At 38.1% G+C, this 14,371-nt stretch overlaps 1 protein-coding gene and 1 pseudogene across 2 annotated transcripts; both read left to right on the forward strand.

Moving 5' to 3' along the window:
- Positions 1–3,661: 3,661 nt before the first annotated feature.
- Positions 3,662–9,690, forward strand: LOC101299070 (annotated as a pseudogene). The gene is made up of 12 exons (XR_184317.1): positions 3,662–3,712; positions 3,973–4,332; positions 4,418–4,505; positions 5,137–5,264; positions 5,350–5,741; positions 5,859–6,022; positions 7,645–7,725; positions 7,822–7,988; positions 8,091–8,196; positions 8,314–8,562; positions 8,677–8,878; positions 9,127–9,690. The product of XR_184317.1 is annotated as a 5-methyltetrahydropteroyltriglutamate--homocysteine methyltransferase-like (transcript).
- A 400-nt stretch (positions 9,691–10,090) lies between these two features.
- Positions 10,091–11,989, forward strand: LOC101296761. Its single transcript, XM_004296218.1, has 5 exons — positions 10,091–10,367; positions 10,464–10,582; positions 10,951–11,299; positions 11,413–11,523; positions 11,646–11,989. Exons 1-5 carry the CDS (start codon positions 10,136–10,138, stop codon positions 11,987–11,989), a joined length of 1,155 nt encoding a protein of 384 aa, XP_004296266.1. The 5' UTR covers positions 10,091–10,135.
- The last annotated feature ends 2,382 nt before the right edge of the window (positions 11,990–14,371 follow it).

The following is a 14,371-nucleotide window of genomic DNA, read 5'->3' on the forward strand; positions in this document are numbered from 1 at the left end:
GAGAGGGTAAAAAGATTAACCAGGGCTATTTTAGTCATTTTGGTCGAGATTGATGTCATTTTGAAAGTTTAGGTATGAAACTGATTAAAAAAAAAGATGAGGTATCAAACTGATTTTAGACCTAAAGTTCAGGGTAGTAAACTGAATTTTTTCCTTTATTGTATTCTAGTTTCTAGGTATGTCCTTTATGAATTAGAATGCATTGCTCATGAATATTTTATCAATTAGATTGTGAATGCATGTTTGTTTGGGATATTTAATCTATGTTATGTTATTTGGTTATGCATACCAAATGTTTGATGAAATGTCTGTGAATAAATTTTGGTGTTTTTGCTCGATGAGGCCATAATGGACCTTGATGTGCTAGTGAGGGTTGACCATCTCAAGCTCGTGAGCAAGGAATGTGAGGAAAGAGTTGTTACACGCTGCAAAGAGGTAATTTGCAATGTAGCTATTAAAATGTACATGTAACTAGCTAAGTAACTGTTGAAAGTCATGTTACTAGTCATGTAACTAGCAATGTAACTACCATTAATCTGACCTGGACATGGAACTAGCAATGTAGAAAGTATAAGTAGTGAAATGTAAAGTTCAAAGTAGGTACCATTTAAAAAAAAAAAATTAATATTTGCAGCATGCCGCTGCACCGTGACGGCAGCGTTTCGTTGCAAAGTAATGAACTTACCAAGCAAGTGTTTATGTAACTGGCAAAGTACTACCATTTAATTGACATATTCATGTAACTGTTAAAACACATATGTAGCTATCCATGTGACTATTGAAAGTCATGTAACTGACAATGTAACTAGAAATGTAACTACATTTTACATGACATGAATCTGTTATTGTTGCGCCTGTTAAAACACATATGTAGCTAACTATTGAAAGCCATGTAACTGGCGATGTAACTACCTTTTATATGACATGGACATGTTGCTGCAATTGTTAAAACACATATGTAGCTATCGATGTAACTATTGAAAGCCATATAACTGACAATGTAACTAGAAATGTAACTACCTTTTATATGACATTAGTCTTCCTGTGCGAAATTGTCGCGCTCGCGCATATGTTGGGCATGTTCGTGAATTTTCTTGATCTAACCATATTACTCTTCATGTTACTTCAATTCTGCTTCAACTCCTTACTATGAAATGAATTTCGTATTTTCAGTCTTGTGAATACATATTTTTGGATGGTACTTAAAAGCTTCCTCGCTCTAAGATTATAGTATCAAGCAACCAGTCCATGTCATGACAGTTACATGAACAGTTATGTGTAACACATAAATGGAGCTGTCCTTAAATTACCAAATTATGTTATGACAATACTAGATATATTAAGTTGATTCAGATTATTAAGAACAAGGGTTAATATGGTAAATAAAAATAAATAAAGAGATAATTAGGGAGAGAAAAGTGGGAGTGGGTTTTATACTGGAGGTGCTATTAACACACCATATTTTGCTATTCACACACCCCTTTCATGACGTGAGTTAATCATAAAGCAACTTTCATGGGCAATTGTGTAAATACAATTAAAATTTGTAGCGATAAGAAAACACATGGGTGTGTGAATAGCAAAATAAGGTGAGTTAATATCATCACCCTATATGTATATATCGAAATAAGTGCAGTCTAAAGATACTTAATATTTTGAAAAAAAAAAAATTTAATTTGTTTTCTTTAAAGAAAATATTAAAAAAACTGAATCGGATGAAATCAAAAGCGAAGAAGTCTTATTATTTGCTCGAAATCTTTTATTTATTTATTTTGAACCAGGTAAAGTCATTTTATTGATCAAGAAAATATAACAACATGAACATAATCCATCCTCGCAGGCTATACGTAAATATCGAATTATGCAAAACAACCTAGAAACTAAGTTATCTTAATATTGCAAACCATGGAATAAGCACTAGATCAATAAACTGTAACTGTTAGAATCCTCCGACTTATTTCAGTTGCTTCCGAAGCCATCCTACACAAAGGAAGTCTCCTCGAATGGAGAAACATAAGCAATCAACCCCACCTTATGCACATCATTGTCACCAAAAGCCTCCAAAGTACAAGCCCAAAGCTCAGCCATATCTGGCCCACCAACCTGAAGCCCAAGCAGTGCAATCCAACTGGTAAACAACCCTAGCTGGGATCTAAAGTTTCCAATCAGAAAAAACCTCCCAGCCTTCAACATCACATCAAAGAAGGCAAAGCTTTCGACATTAGCAATGACGACGCCGATAAAGAAACCACCAGTCCACGAAGCAAAAAAGCCAAACACATATACAAAGCCCAAAGACCCTTGATCCAAACTGTCGTCGATCATGGCCGCCGTCGTTCCATAGCCACGGCTGTCTCTTGATGTAGCCGAAAAACCCAACAACCATTGTTGCTTCAGATCCGAGCCGTTCCCCCAACACACAACGTCAAGGCTACGGTCAATCGTACCAAATACAAAAAAACTACCCTTCTCACCTCCGTAGCCAGAGAAGAAGGAAAGCAAAAGGGGAGCAACCGCTCCTCTCCAAATGCATGAAATAACTTTAGAGGTGACCATTTAATAAGGGTGCTGAAATTTACACACCCTTTTTTACATTCTACACACCCTGTGTAATTTTTTAATATTTTTTCATCAATCCACAAATTTCTATTCTAAAACTACCCCTCCTTTTCCATCTCTCTTCTCACGATGTGAAACCCTTTCCATCTCTCTCTTTCTCCTCCCAATCCATCTGCAACCAAATTCTAACAATAGAGGGCCAATCACAATTCACAAGGAATACTTTCTCTCACACCACAAGATCCTCACTCTTTCGCACCCACCATCGTTCGACCCCGATTCGAGGACCTCAACTCGCTGCTCGACCCCAGGACCCGAGAATCTGATTCTGTCCAGTCATCGGCTTCTTTCGCCTCAATGACGCCGGCAAGGCGACAAGCAACCCCACCGAAGAGGATTAGGTCGAGGTCCAAACTGAATTCTTGCCCAACTGGAAATTCGTTACTTGATTTTCCGGTTAATACTCCGTAGCTCCATCCCGGCAATTCTTGGTTTCAAATTGGCGGTGTTGGCTCGATCGTAGGTGGAGGGAGGGGAGAGAGGAGTGAGAGAGTGAGGAGGAGAGAGAATTGATTTTCATCTCAACAACTCAAAATTCTCTTTGTCTGTATTGATTTTCATAGAAGAAACTGAAGCAAGAGGATAAAATAGAAACTCGAGGGAAATGATGAAAGGGAGCAGACAAATAAAGACAAGGGTGATTTCGTAAAAGCAGCACAAGGGTGTGTAGAATGCAGAAAAGGGTGCGTAAATTTCAGCACCCTTTAATAACTTTAGAGGTGACTATTTAATCATCTAGTATGTTTTAAAAGTCACCATTTTATTACGTGGAACAATTAAAGATTTTTTTTATCATTATTATTTGCAAACCGTAGTTTTGTGTTATATGTCCAAATAAAAATAAAAGAAATCATAAACTTGAGCTGGCTTTAAACAGCGTAAGGGAGAAGTGAAGGGAGCACAACTACAGAGGCAGAAAGCAAAGAAAGACAAAAGGTTGGCAGTGAATCGAATCCAATCGAAGCAATAGTGATAGTCATTGATACCGAATGAACCGAGTTTCCTCTCTTACTTTCCGCCCTTATTATGGCTCTCTCTGCTGGACTCCCACTTTTCGTCGCTTCAACCTCCACTTCCGATGCCACAGTATCAGGTACTATGACCTTTTTTTCTCTCTCTTTTTTTTCTGGGTTGTCATTGCTGTTTCATATTTTATCTTTTGCTTCATTCTCTTTGTCAAATGATGAACTGGAATGAGTCTGTTAATTGATGGTCTGTAACTATATATCTGTGTAGATTCAGTTTTATTGCTTGGATGAACTTGATGTGATTATAAGTAAATGGGTGTAATTCATTCTATTATTAGTATTATCCAATTTGAACAATGCCATATTAATGTGTGTGATGGAACAGAGCAATGGCATCCCAGTCCCACATTGTTGGTTATCCCCGTATAGGACCCAAGAGAGAGCTGAAGTTTGCTTTGGAATCATTCTGGGATGGAAGGACTAGTGCTGAGGAATTACAGGCGGTGGCTGCAGGTGTTAGGTCATCCAGTTGGAAGCAGTTGGCCAATGCCGGTATTAAGTATATTCCCAGTAACACCTTCTCATACTATGATCAGATGCTGGACACCACCGCCATGGTTGGCGCTGTGCCCACTAGATATGGTTGGCAAAGCGATGAGGTTGGATTTCAGACTTACTTTTCCATGGCAAGGGGAAATGCTAATGTTCCTGCTATGGAAATGACCAAATGGTTCGACACTAACTAGTAAGTGAAAATTTTCTAATGGTTTTTTTATTTTTTTATTTCACAATTTTGTAACGGGAAACAAATGACATGCCCTTTTGTGCAGCCATTACATTGTACCTGAACTAGGCCCTCACATGAGGTTCTCTTATGCGTCTCACAAGGCAGTGGATGAATTCAAAGAGGCCAAATCTGTAAGCTATCCTATATTTTAGTTCTTGTTCTCTTTTTGTCCAAGAACCTGTTTCATATTTTTAACAAATGAAAGTTGTCTAACAAAACTGGAATTTTTTCTCCCACACCAATCCGCCTTCCTCTTTTGTATTAGTGAATTGCTATTAGTTAAGCAACCGCAGAAAGTAGATACAGTGGACATCAAATACGTGAACACTCAGTTTTCAGTTGAAATGGCTGACTGGCCGCTTATCAGCTTGGAAATTTTATAGTAGTTTCAAAAAATTAATTTTGTTTGCATGAGATCTAAATTAATTTTGTTTGCATGAGATCTACCTGTCATAAATCTCGTGGGGATTGTTTAAGAGTTGATTCGCACTTCATCTCTTCCTACTTTATAACTTTAACATTTTAATCTGAGAGTAGTATCTCATTTAGTACTCTTATTTCTTATGCCACAGATATTTGTGGGTACATCTGTACATATATCATATGATAGAAAGGAGATCAAATTGTTTTGAATTTCACCATTTTCCAATACAGAATTAGGCCAAACGTTTGCTTATATTGAGTTCCTTCGTGGTTTCAAATTGAATGGCTTATCTTTGTATAAATTCTTGATGTAGCAATTCATTATTTTATATTATGCAGCTTGGAGTGGAGACCGTTCCTGTCCTTATGGGACCTGTATCGTACTTGTTGCTATCAAAACCAGCTAGAGGAATTGAACAATCCTTTTCCCCCCTCTCCCTAATGGGTTATATTCTTCCGGTTTACAAGTAAAGACTTTAAGTTTTCAGAAACATTTATTTGTTTGTATTAGCCTTACTTTTATTTATCGATACTAATTATAAGAGCATGCAGGGAGGTTGTTATTGAACTGAAGGCAGCTGGTGCAAAGTGGGTCCAGTTTGATGAGCCCACCCTTGTATGGGATCTTGATGCCGACCAGTTGCAAGCATTTACGCATGCCTACTCAGAGCTAGAGTCATCTTTATCTGGTTTGAATGTTCTGATTGAGTCATACTTTTCTGATGTTACAGCTGACACCTACAGGACACTTACCTCTTTGAAGGGTGTTTCTGGTTATGGGTTTGACCTGGTTCGTGGAGCAAAGACCCTTGATTTAATCAAGGCTGGATTCCCTTCTGGCAAACAACTCTTTGCTGGAGTGGTTGATGGAAGGAATATATGGGCCAACGATCTTGCATCTTCCCTTGGTACCTTGCAGGAGCTTGAGGACATTGTTGGAAAAGGTCATGATTAGTAATTGCACTCGTTTATGTGAAGGATGTATCAACTTGCTGGAAGTAGTACTATCAAATTTTTTTATTTATTTTTTATTTTTTATTTTTTATTTTTTTTGCCTGTAGATAAGATTGTGGTCTCTACATCCTGCTCTCTTCTCCACACTGCAGTTGATCTAGTGAACGAGACTAAGTTAGATAAAGAGATCAAATCATGGATTGCATTTGCAGCCCAAAAAGTTGATGAAGTAAATGCCTTAGCTAATGCATTATGTGGACACAAAGATGAGGTTGTTATTTCTCAATATTTTATCATTAATCTTTGTTATTTGAGGCATCATGCAAAATTTAAATATGGTTATAGATTGAAGTGTGCCATTTGTTAGATTTGTGGTGTATTTTCTTGCATCTGCTTTGTGTTGTTAATATGGCTTTGTGCGTTTAGCTCATCATCTTGTTGTAATCATGATCTGTTTGTTTGTTAAGAAAAATTTATTTCTTCTCAAAAGACAAAAACAAATTTATTATAAACCTCAGCTTGTAGATAAGGTCTCAAGTATTGTTTGAAAATATAAAATAGAAAGGCCAGAAGAAAAAAATTGATAAGGTTGTTAAATATTGAGAAGTTTATTTTTTATTTTTATCTTATTTCTTATTGCAATCTATTTTCATTAAAAATCCTTAAGATAGATTGCAATTTCAACATTGGTTGCTATATCATGCAGTTATGCATTAAAATGACATGGATTCGTTTTAACAATTTCAACATTGGATGCTATATCATGCAGTTATGCATTAAAATGACATGGAAGCACTGAACTCTCAGAGTGCCAAGCAATGGAAAAGAATGTTGTTTTTGATCTTTTTGAACAGAAAAGATAATTTCATTGCATCTCATATATGTCCAGACATAGTAAGACAGGATCAAAAGATTAACTTGGTCAACTTTATGTCCTCTAGCATGAGAATTTAATCCACTGTTTGTTAGTGTAGTGATTCTCCGCTTCTGTCTCACAATTGTAATGCAAAATTTGATTCTCCCCATTTTGTTTTTATTTTATTTATTTTATTTTGGAGTGTGTGTGGGTGTGGGTGGGGACACAGAAAATGTGGGTTACCAGTTTTTGAAAGTAGTCCTCTCTCACTCATCCTGAAGACTTAAATCTTGGTTGCAAAGGTGGTTTGATGGAAAAACATAAGTTAAGTTGGTGAGATGAATAAGGAAGAAGACCACAGTTTTCGAGGTTGGAAAAAGGCCAAAGTTATTGCAGAAGAAAGCAGGGATATTTTAAGAGAATTAATGTTTTAAGGGATAGGAGGTCTTCTCTTTGGGCATTGCTTACTGATCTTAGGGACATTTCATTCTCTGATTCTTTAAATGATTTTGTTGCTGCAATATTGCAAGTGCTGAATTTTTAAGCTCCTATGTGGTTTGCCTGTATTTCTTGCTTTTGTTGTCTTGTTTTCAGTTTTCTTGATGTAACTGTGTAGATTTCTTCTCCAGTTATAGTCTCTCTCCTTTGCATAGCAAGGTAGCTTTTGTCTTTTTGTCTTTCTTCTTGTTTTATATGTTAAAAGGAGTTTCTTGGTGTTCGTACCAATATTAGTTTGAGATGTACATTGATACTTTTGCCAATCACTATGTACACCATTTACTTTTGCAGTCGTTTGTTCTTCAGTTATCATCTGTTGTCATTTACTTTGATCTAGTGGCAATTTAAACATTGAATTTCTAACCTGTTAATAAGAATTTTCTTGTTTTCTAGTTAAAACTAATTGTTGATGTAGCAGTAGGTGAGTAATTGCCATTAAAGTTGAGCCCAATCTTTTACTTTGTTCTCCTATTTGATTGATTTTTTTTTTCCTTCTGGGGGATATTAGATGCAGGTGCTCATGACCTATTTATTTACAGGCACTTTTCTCCGCCAATGCTGCAGCTCAAGCTTCAAGAAAATCCTCCCCAATGGTGACAAATGAGGCTGTCCAGAACGCTGTAAGTGTCAAGGTGTTTATGCTTGCATATTCAATACTGAACATGGCTTACAGTGTAGGCACTTATAGGGGGTTATTGTCCGTGTTTCTTGCATAGGCTGCTGCTCTGGATGGCTCTGAGCAGCGTCGGGGTACAGATGTAGGTGGAAGGCTGCATACTCAGCGAAAGAAGCTAAACCTTCCTATTCTTCCAACAACCACAATTGGATCTTTCCCTCAGACGATGGATATTAGAAGAGTGCGCCGGGAATACAAGGATAAGAAGTGAGAATCCTTGTTTTTCTCTTTTTATTTTATTTTAATTTTCTGGCGTGGTTGATTTTCTTTTCTACAGATGACAATAAATTGCTGTCTGTCTCTTTATAGAATCTCGCTGAAAGATTATGTCGATGCGATCAAGGAGGAAATCAACAAAGTTGTCAAGCTCCAGGAAGAACTGGATATTGATGTGTTGGTACATGGAGAACCCGAGGTGAGGTTTCACTAGTTGAATGCTTATTTGTTGACGTGTTCAAGTAGGCCTTGCCTTTCTTGTCGGAAGAGGGTTTTTGATGTTTGATTACATTTTTCCTGTATCTTGCCAACCCAGAGGAACGACATGGTTGAATATTTTGGAGAGCAATTATCTGGTTTTGCCTTCACTTCCAATGGGTGGGTCCAATCCTATGGTTCCCGTTATGTCAAGCCACCTATTATATATGGTGATGTGAGCCGACCCAAACCCATGACAGTTTTCTGGTCTTCACTGGCTCAGAGCATGACAAGAACCAATGAAGGGAATGCTCACCGGACCAGTTACAATTATGAACTGGTCTTTCGTGAGAGACGATCAACCCCGGTGAGAATATTACAAGCATACTACTTTTTTTGGTTTTGAGGGTGGTTTGGGGGTGGGGCAATATTATTTATTTAATTTTTTTTTCATAATTGATGAGTATCTACCTGTTGGTAGATTTGAGACGTGCTATCAGATTGCTTTGGCCATGAAGGATGAGGTTCAGGATCTTGAGAAAGCTGGTATTACTGTGATCCAAATTGATGAACCTGCTCTAAGAGAAGGTTTGCCTTTGAGGAATTCTGAGCAGGCTTTCTATCTAGATTGGGCCATCCGCTCCTTCAGGATAACTAACTGTACTGTTCAAGACACTACGCAGGTTCCTTCCTCCCTTATAAACCATTCATGTTATGTTTGTCAATCAACAGGCTTGATCATTTGCTTCAATTTTAATGCTAGGTTTCTAGTGCTTGACTAGACATGTAGTAGACATGCGTTCAATAAGGAAAACACAAATTAAAGAAATAAGTTCCATCGACTGCAACACTCAATAATATTGGAATCATTATATGAATAGGCCTTCTTGATCGATGACAAACTTTAAAGTTTTATGCTTGTTTTGGACAGATACACACCCACATGTGCTACTCAAATTTCAATGACATCATTGGTTCTATCATTGACATGGATGCCGACGTGATCACAATTGAGAACTCCAAATCAGATGAGAAGCTGCTATCAGCTCTCCCTGAGGGAGTACACTTTGGTTCTGGCATTGGTCCTGGTGTTTATGATGTTCACTCACCAAGGATCCCATCTGACAAAGAACTTCGTGACAAGAGTAAGAATATCGTTAAGGTCCTTGAAAACAAAAATGTATGGGTCAACCCGGACTGTGGCCTCAAGACACGCAAGTACTCTGAAGTACGGCCTGCTCTCAGTAATATGGTTGCTGCTGCCAAGTACAATCGGGAGATGTTGGCAAAGTAGATTCTATGATCGAAAATCGGTAGTTTTTTTTAGTACTTTTAAGTCTTATGTAAGTGATATCTTTTCTAGCAGTCTCTGTATATGCTCCGTTTGTATTTAGCGGTTCTGAGTCTCTATTTTCCCTTATATAGTCTGCTTCTGCTTCATCTTTTATAGAATGTGAGATAAAGCAATTAGCCCTTCTTTTGGGCAAATGTTTCTTATTGATCTAAATGCATGCGGCGGGCCTGTGACATCATATGCCAAATCTCAGAGGGTGAATCAATGTTTGGACGTGGAAATGGAAGTGACAGCCACCGAGAAGGTTTCATGATATAGTTATCAACCGGGGTTGAGAACCAGCCATGTATTGTTGATTGGTCAAAAATGCAAACAGCAAGCATTTTCTTCATGCTTTTAACATGCAGAAAGAAAATGAGTGATCTCTGGACCTCACTTTACTAGCTCCATACAAAACAAAATCATCTGATTTGCCTTGGGCATTTCTCACTCGAAAGAGCGTGGAAGAAAGAAATGTAACAGTAAATTTATGATAAAAAAATCATGTGGGAAGCGTTGCATGTTGTGTTAATTAGAGAATGAAGCCAGTCGAAAAGAAAAAGAAGGGATTTCATCTATTGCAGAGAAAGAGAGAAATTAAGAACATATGATGTACAAGAGTAATCTGCAGGAGCTGTGCCATGAAAAGAAGTGGGGGTTGCCGAGATACACCCCCATGAAAGATGGACCAGATCACAATCCTTGCTTCAGGGCTTGTGTCACCGTAAATGGCTTCTCATTTGACTCCCCAGTTGCCTGTAAATCTTCCAAACAAGCTCAAAACCAGGCCGCCATGGTCGCCTTTCTTCACTTCACCTCTCCACCTTCTTCTTCACCTGGTATGATTTCTCATCTGGTTTCTATTATTCTATTAATTATTTGTAATTGAACTCTATTAGTTCTTGAAGTTGAGTGTAAGGCTATTACTGTAACAGTGGATGAACATTGCACCTTGGAGAGCCCAGAGTTCATCAATAGTACTTTGACGGAAGCAGAGAATGCTGCTTCAGAGGCTGCTTCTATGTTTATTTCATTGTCAGAAGGGTTTCAGGATGTAAGTTCTTGAAACTATATCCTGCCATTGTGATAGGTTGCCTTACTGAACATAGTATCTACTATCTTGTGGCTCGTCTTGTTTCTGTTATCTACATGACATTAATCACATTGCATGTGAAATGTTGCGTTTTGCACTGAGAATTAGAAGTAATTCTTTGAATTGAAAAAGAAATAAAAGAAAAGAAAAGCATTACTTCTTTTAAATGGTATTACTTTGCAAATGATTTCTTATATATTGTTATTCTAAATGGTATTACTTGATCAAATTTGTTCATGCAATTCAGTGATCTTTAATATTTCATTAAACCAGTTGAGCCTTGTGTCGAAGAACCCCCTAAGTTCTTTCTGCCATTCTATTATGTACAGGACGAACCTGGTCGTCTTTACAAGAATCTCTTACAGGAGTTAGCTCAGAGAGAAGGTTTATCACTGCCAGCATATACAACTGTAAACTGGGGTGCATCTCACATGCCAACATTCTCTTCCACTGTGGATGTAGAAGGGGAGAAATTCTGCGGACATGTGGGGAAATCCAAAAAACAGGCAGAGTTGAGTGCCGCAAAGGCTGCTTACACCGCTTTCGAAGAGCGTAAGTCAGTTCTGTTTATAGCTCTCAGTAGTTTATTTATTTCAAAGACAGGAAGCAGAGCTGACCGTTTCATCTTCTGCGTATCTAATATTCCAATCTTTATTGCGCTGCACATTGTTGCAGAACGTATCTGTTTATCCAATTGAGGGTCATGTGCATGCTTGATTGCCTCTAATACTGCACATTTTCCTGGCAGCATATGAGTGATTGCGCATTGAACATGATTTATTTTTGTCCAGGTGCTCTTAAAACCACTCAAAGCGGTAACTGGAGATCGAAAGCGATTCCTGAACAAGATTTGGTTCCTTCTCTAACTACCAAGAACAAGGAATGTGGTAAAGACACTAAAGGTGACATATATTCCTCTGATACATTACCACATATCACACTATTCATAATCATCCTACAGTTTCTTATGCATTTAAAAACATTTTTGTTTTGTTTAACCAATCCTTCTACATATTTCATGCAGGGATCGATGAACAAGAGTCGGACATGAGTCTCAGAGCTGTGTACTGTAAGGCACCTGATGCAATGGTACTGGAAATGGGAAATATGAACAAAACCGGAAAACCTTCCACATGCTTGGAACCAGTGGTCTCAGCATTTATGCATAACGATCTTTCGGCTGTCTTGAGTGCGGATGAAAATGAAGGGAAAATAGCGGGATTGAAGAGTTACTTACTATGCAACAGGTTTAGAGTCTACACACAGTTCCCAGATATTGCATTCCCAAAGTGCATAACTATGCTGCCTATAAGTGATGACAAATGGGTGGCTGTCAGGCTGGAGTTCCCAAACGAAGAAAGCGATTAGGTTGAGGTGCTTCTACCATCGGTATTAATCTAAATGATATTGAATAAGACTTGGATTTACCATGTGATATGCAGCTAGACTTTTAAAAATTCACACTTCCTGAAAAATTATTGGGTTAGTGCGCTCTATCAAACATAAGCCTAAGCCTAACTCTGTTAATGTTTCACTAAAAAGAAAAAAAAAACCAATCTCCCCGCACGTCTTCCTCTCTACGCTCTTCTTCATCGTTTGAGGAGAAGATGACTCCGACTCCGACGTAGACCAAAACAACGGCCACTGCGATGGAGACCCGTTCTCCAAACTCAATTTGGTTCCACCATTTTGCAACCTTTTCAGCCTGAGAAGTAAGGGTTGTAGGAAGTTGGAAGGAGAAGGAGGAGATTGGTCCCAGAGAGGCAAGCAAGGGTTCAATAACATTGATGGAAAAGAAGCCGACAGAAAGAATTGAATCTAGCTTTTCAAGGGTTTAGAGAAAAGCCCAGACATAGAAGAAGAGAGGAAGAACGAAAAGGTTTTTTCTATTCTTTTAGTAAAAAACTAAACTAAATTAAATTAAAGTATTTAACAGAGTTGCAAGCTAACACCATTAAAAGATGTCTTTGATCTTTTCTGCTCATCGTCAGGTCAATCAGTTGGCTATGAAAAATCCTTTATTTTCTGCTCTCCAAACACCCAAAACTATTTAGCCTCTAACATTGGTGACATATGTGGCTCTTAGTGATTTTGGGAAATATCTTGGCATGCATTTAGTCCATGAGACAGTTAACCAACACACTTAGTATGGCTGGGAGACTTGTGTTTATTCAATCTGTTTCTTCTGCCATTCATAACTATGCTATGCAGACTGCAAAGTTTCCCTCTCTAGCCTGTGTGACAAGCTTGATAAACTTAATAGATGTGACAAGCTTGATAAACTTAATAGAGACTTCTTATGGGGTGATTGAAAAGAAGAAAATCCATTTAGTCAAATAGGATACTGTTTGTCAGCCTAAGCAATTGGAGGATATGGCATGGAGGATTTTGGACTTTGAGCTGATATTTATAAGGCTAAGTATATAAAAGATTGGTGCATTACTAATGATAACTATAAAGCTCCTCTTGATTGTTCTAGCATCTCGAGAAGTATTTCTCATGAGACTTCTTTGTTAAGAAAAGGCCTTAAATGGCGTGTTGGTGATAGAGAAACTATCAAATTCTGGTATGATCTTTGGGTCCTTTCCACTGCTCTTATTTCTCATGCTCTTCCTATTGCCCATATTATTCATGATGCAACTGTTTGTGAGTTTGGGATGATTTTGGTTGGAACATTGATCTCTTATCTTTTGTTATTTCTAGTCACATTGTCGATTTAATCATTAATACCTCTATTGGTTTTGTGGGTTGTGGTGCTGACACTAAAATCTGGGCTGCTACATCTAATGGTCGTTTTACTGTCAGGTCTGCCTATAATTCTTTCTTTGATTTTAATCAACACTTTGATCCTCATTTGAAGAACATTTGGAGTTTAGATATTCCTCCTTAGCAGAAGACTTTCTTATGGACCATGATTCATTAAACTTTTGATGAATATGCAGTGTGTTAGACGTGGTTTCACCATTGCTACTTATTTCATTTGCAACAATGTTGATGAGAGCTTGCCTCCACTTTTTCAGAGATTGTGTAACTTCTTGAAAATTCGATTTTTTATTTTTGAAAAGAAAATTTTTTTCGAGTTATTTAAAGTCGAATTTCTGTTATTATTTAAATTCTTAGTACCTTTTGAAAATTATTTAAAATTTTCAGTTTGTCGAGTTTTTTCTTTTGAGCCCATAGGATTAATCTAAACATTGTTACGGGTTTGTAGGATTTTTCGGAGGACCATTTAAACATCGGAGCTATTTTTAATGATTTTTAGAAGTTGGTATTATCTAAAAATTTAATTAAAAATAGAAATTCTATGTCGGTTTGATCTGGATCGTTGAGCTTGATCTCAGCCGTCGACTTCAGTATACAAAGGTTGGACCGGATCAGTTCGACCCAGACCGACCACGACGTCCCGAGCTGCGACGGAGCTCAGCTCCTTCCTCCGTCGTCCGACAGTCTCTCGGCGTCCAACCGGTGGCCAAGGCTTCGTCTCTTCGTCCCCGACGTCGTTGTGTTGTCGGAGAAGGGAGAATCGAGCAGAAGAAGGATTTCTGGGTGCGCCGGTGATACTCTGATTCCGGCCCAGTCGAGGTCTCTCACCGGTGTGGATAGCTTTGTATCGATCTCGTCGACGTTCCTGTGGCTTCAATTTGTCGAGACGGGCTCCGGTGAAGGAGAATCGAAGAGGAGAAGAAGGTTAGGGTTTTCAGGTGAGTTTCTGCTTTTTCCGGCGAAACTGGGTTCGACGCAGGTATCAAT

This window comes from Fragaria vesca, linkage group LG3, assembly GCF_000184155.1.
Source record: "Fragaria vesca subsp. vesca linkage group LG3, FraVesHawaii_1.0, whole genome shotgun sequence".
NCBI classification, from domain to species: Eukaryota; Viridiplantae; Streptophyta; class Magnoliopsida; order Rosales; family Rosaceae; genus Fragaria; species Fragaria vesca.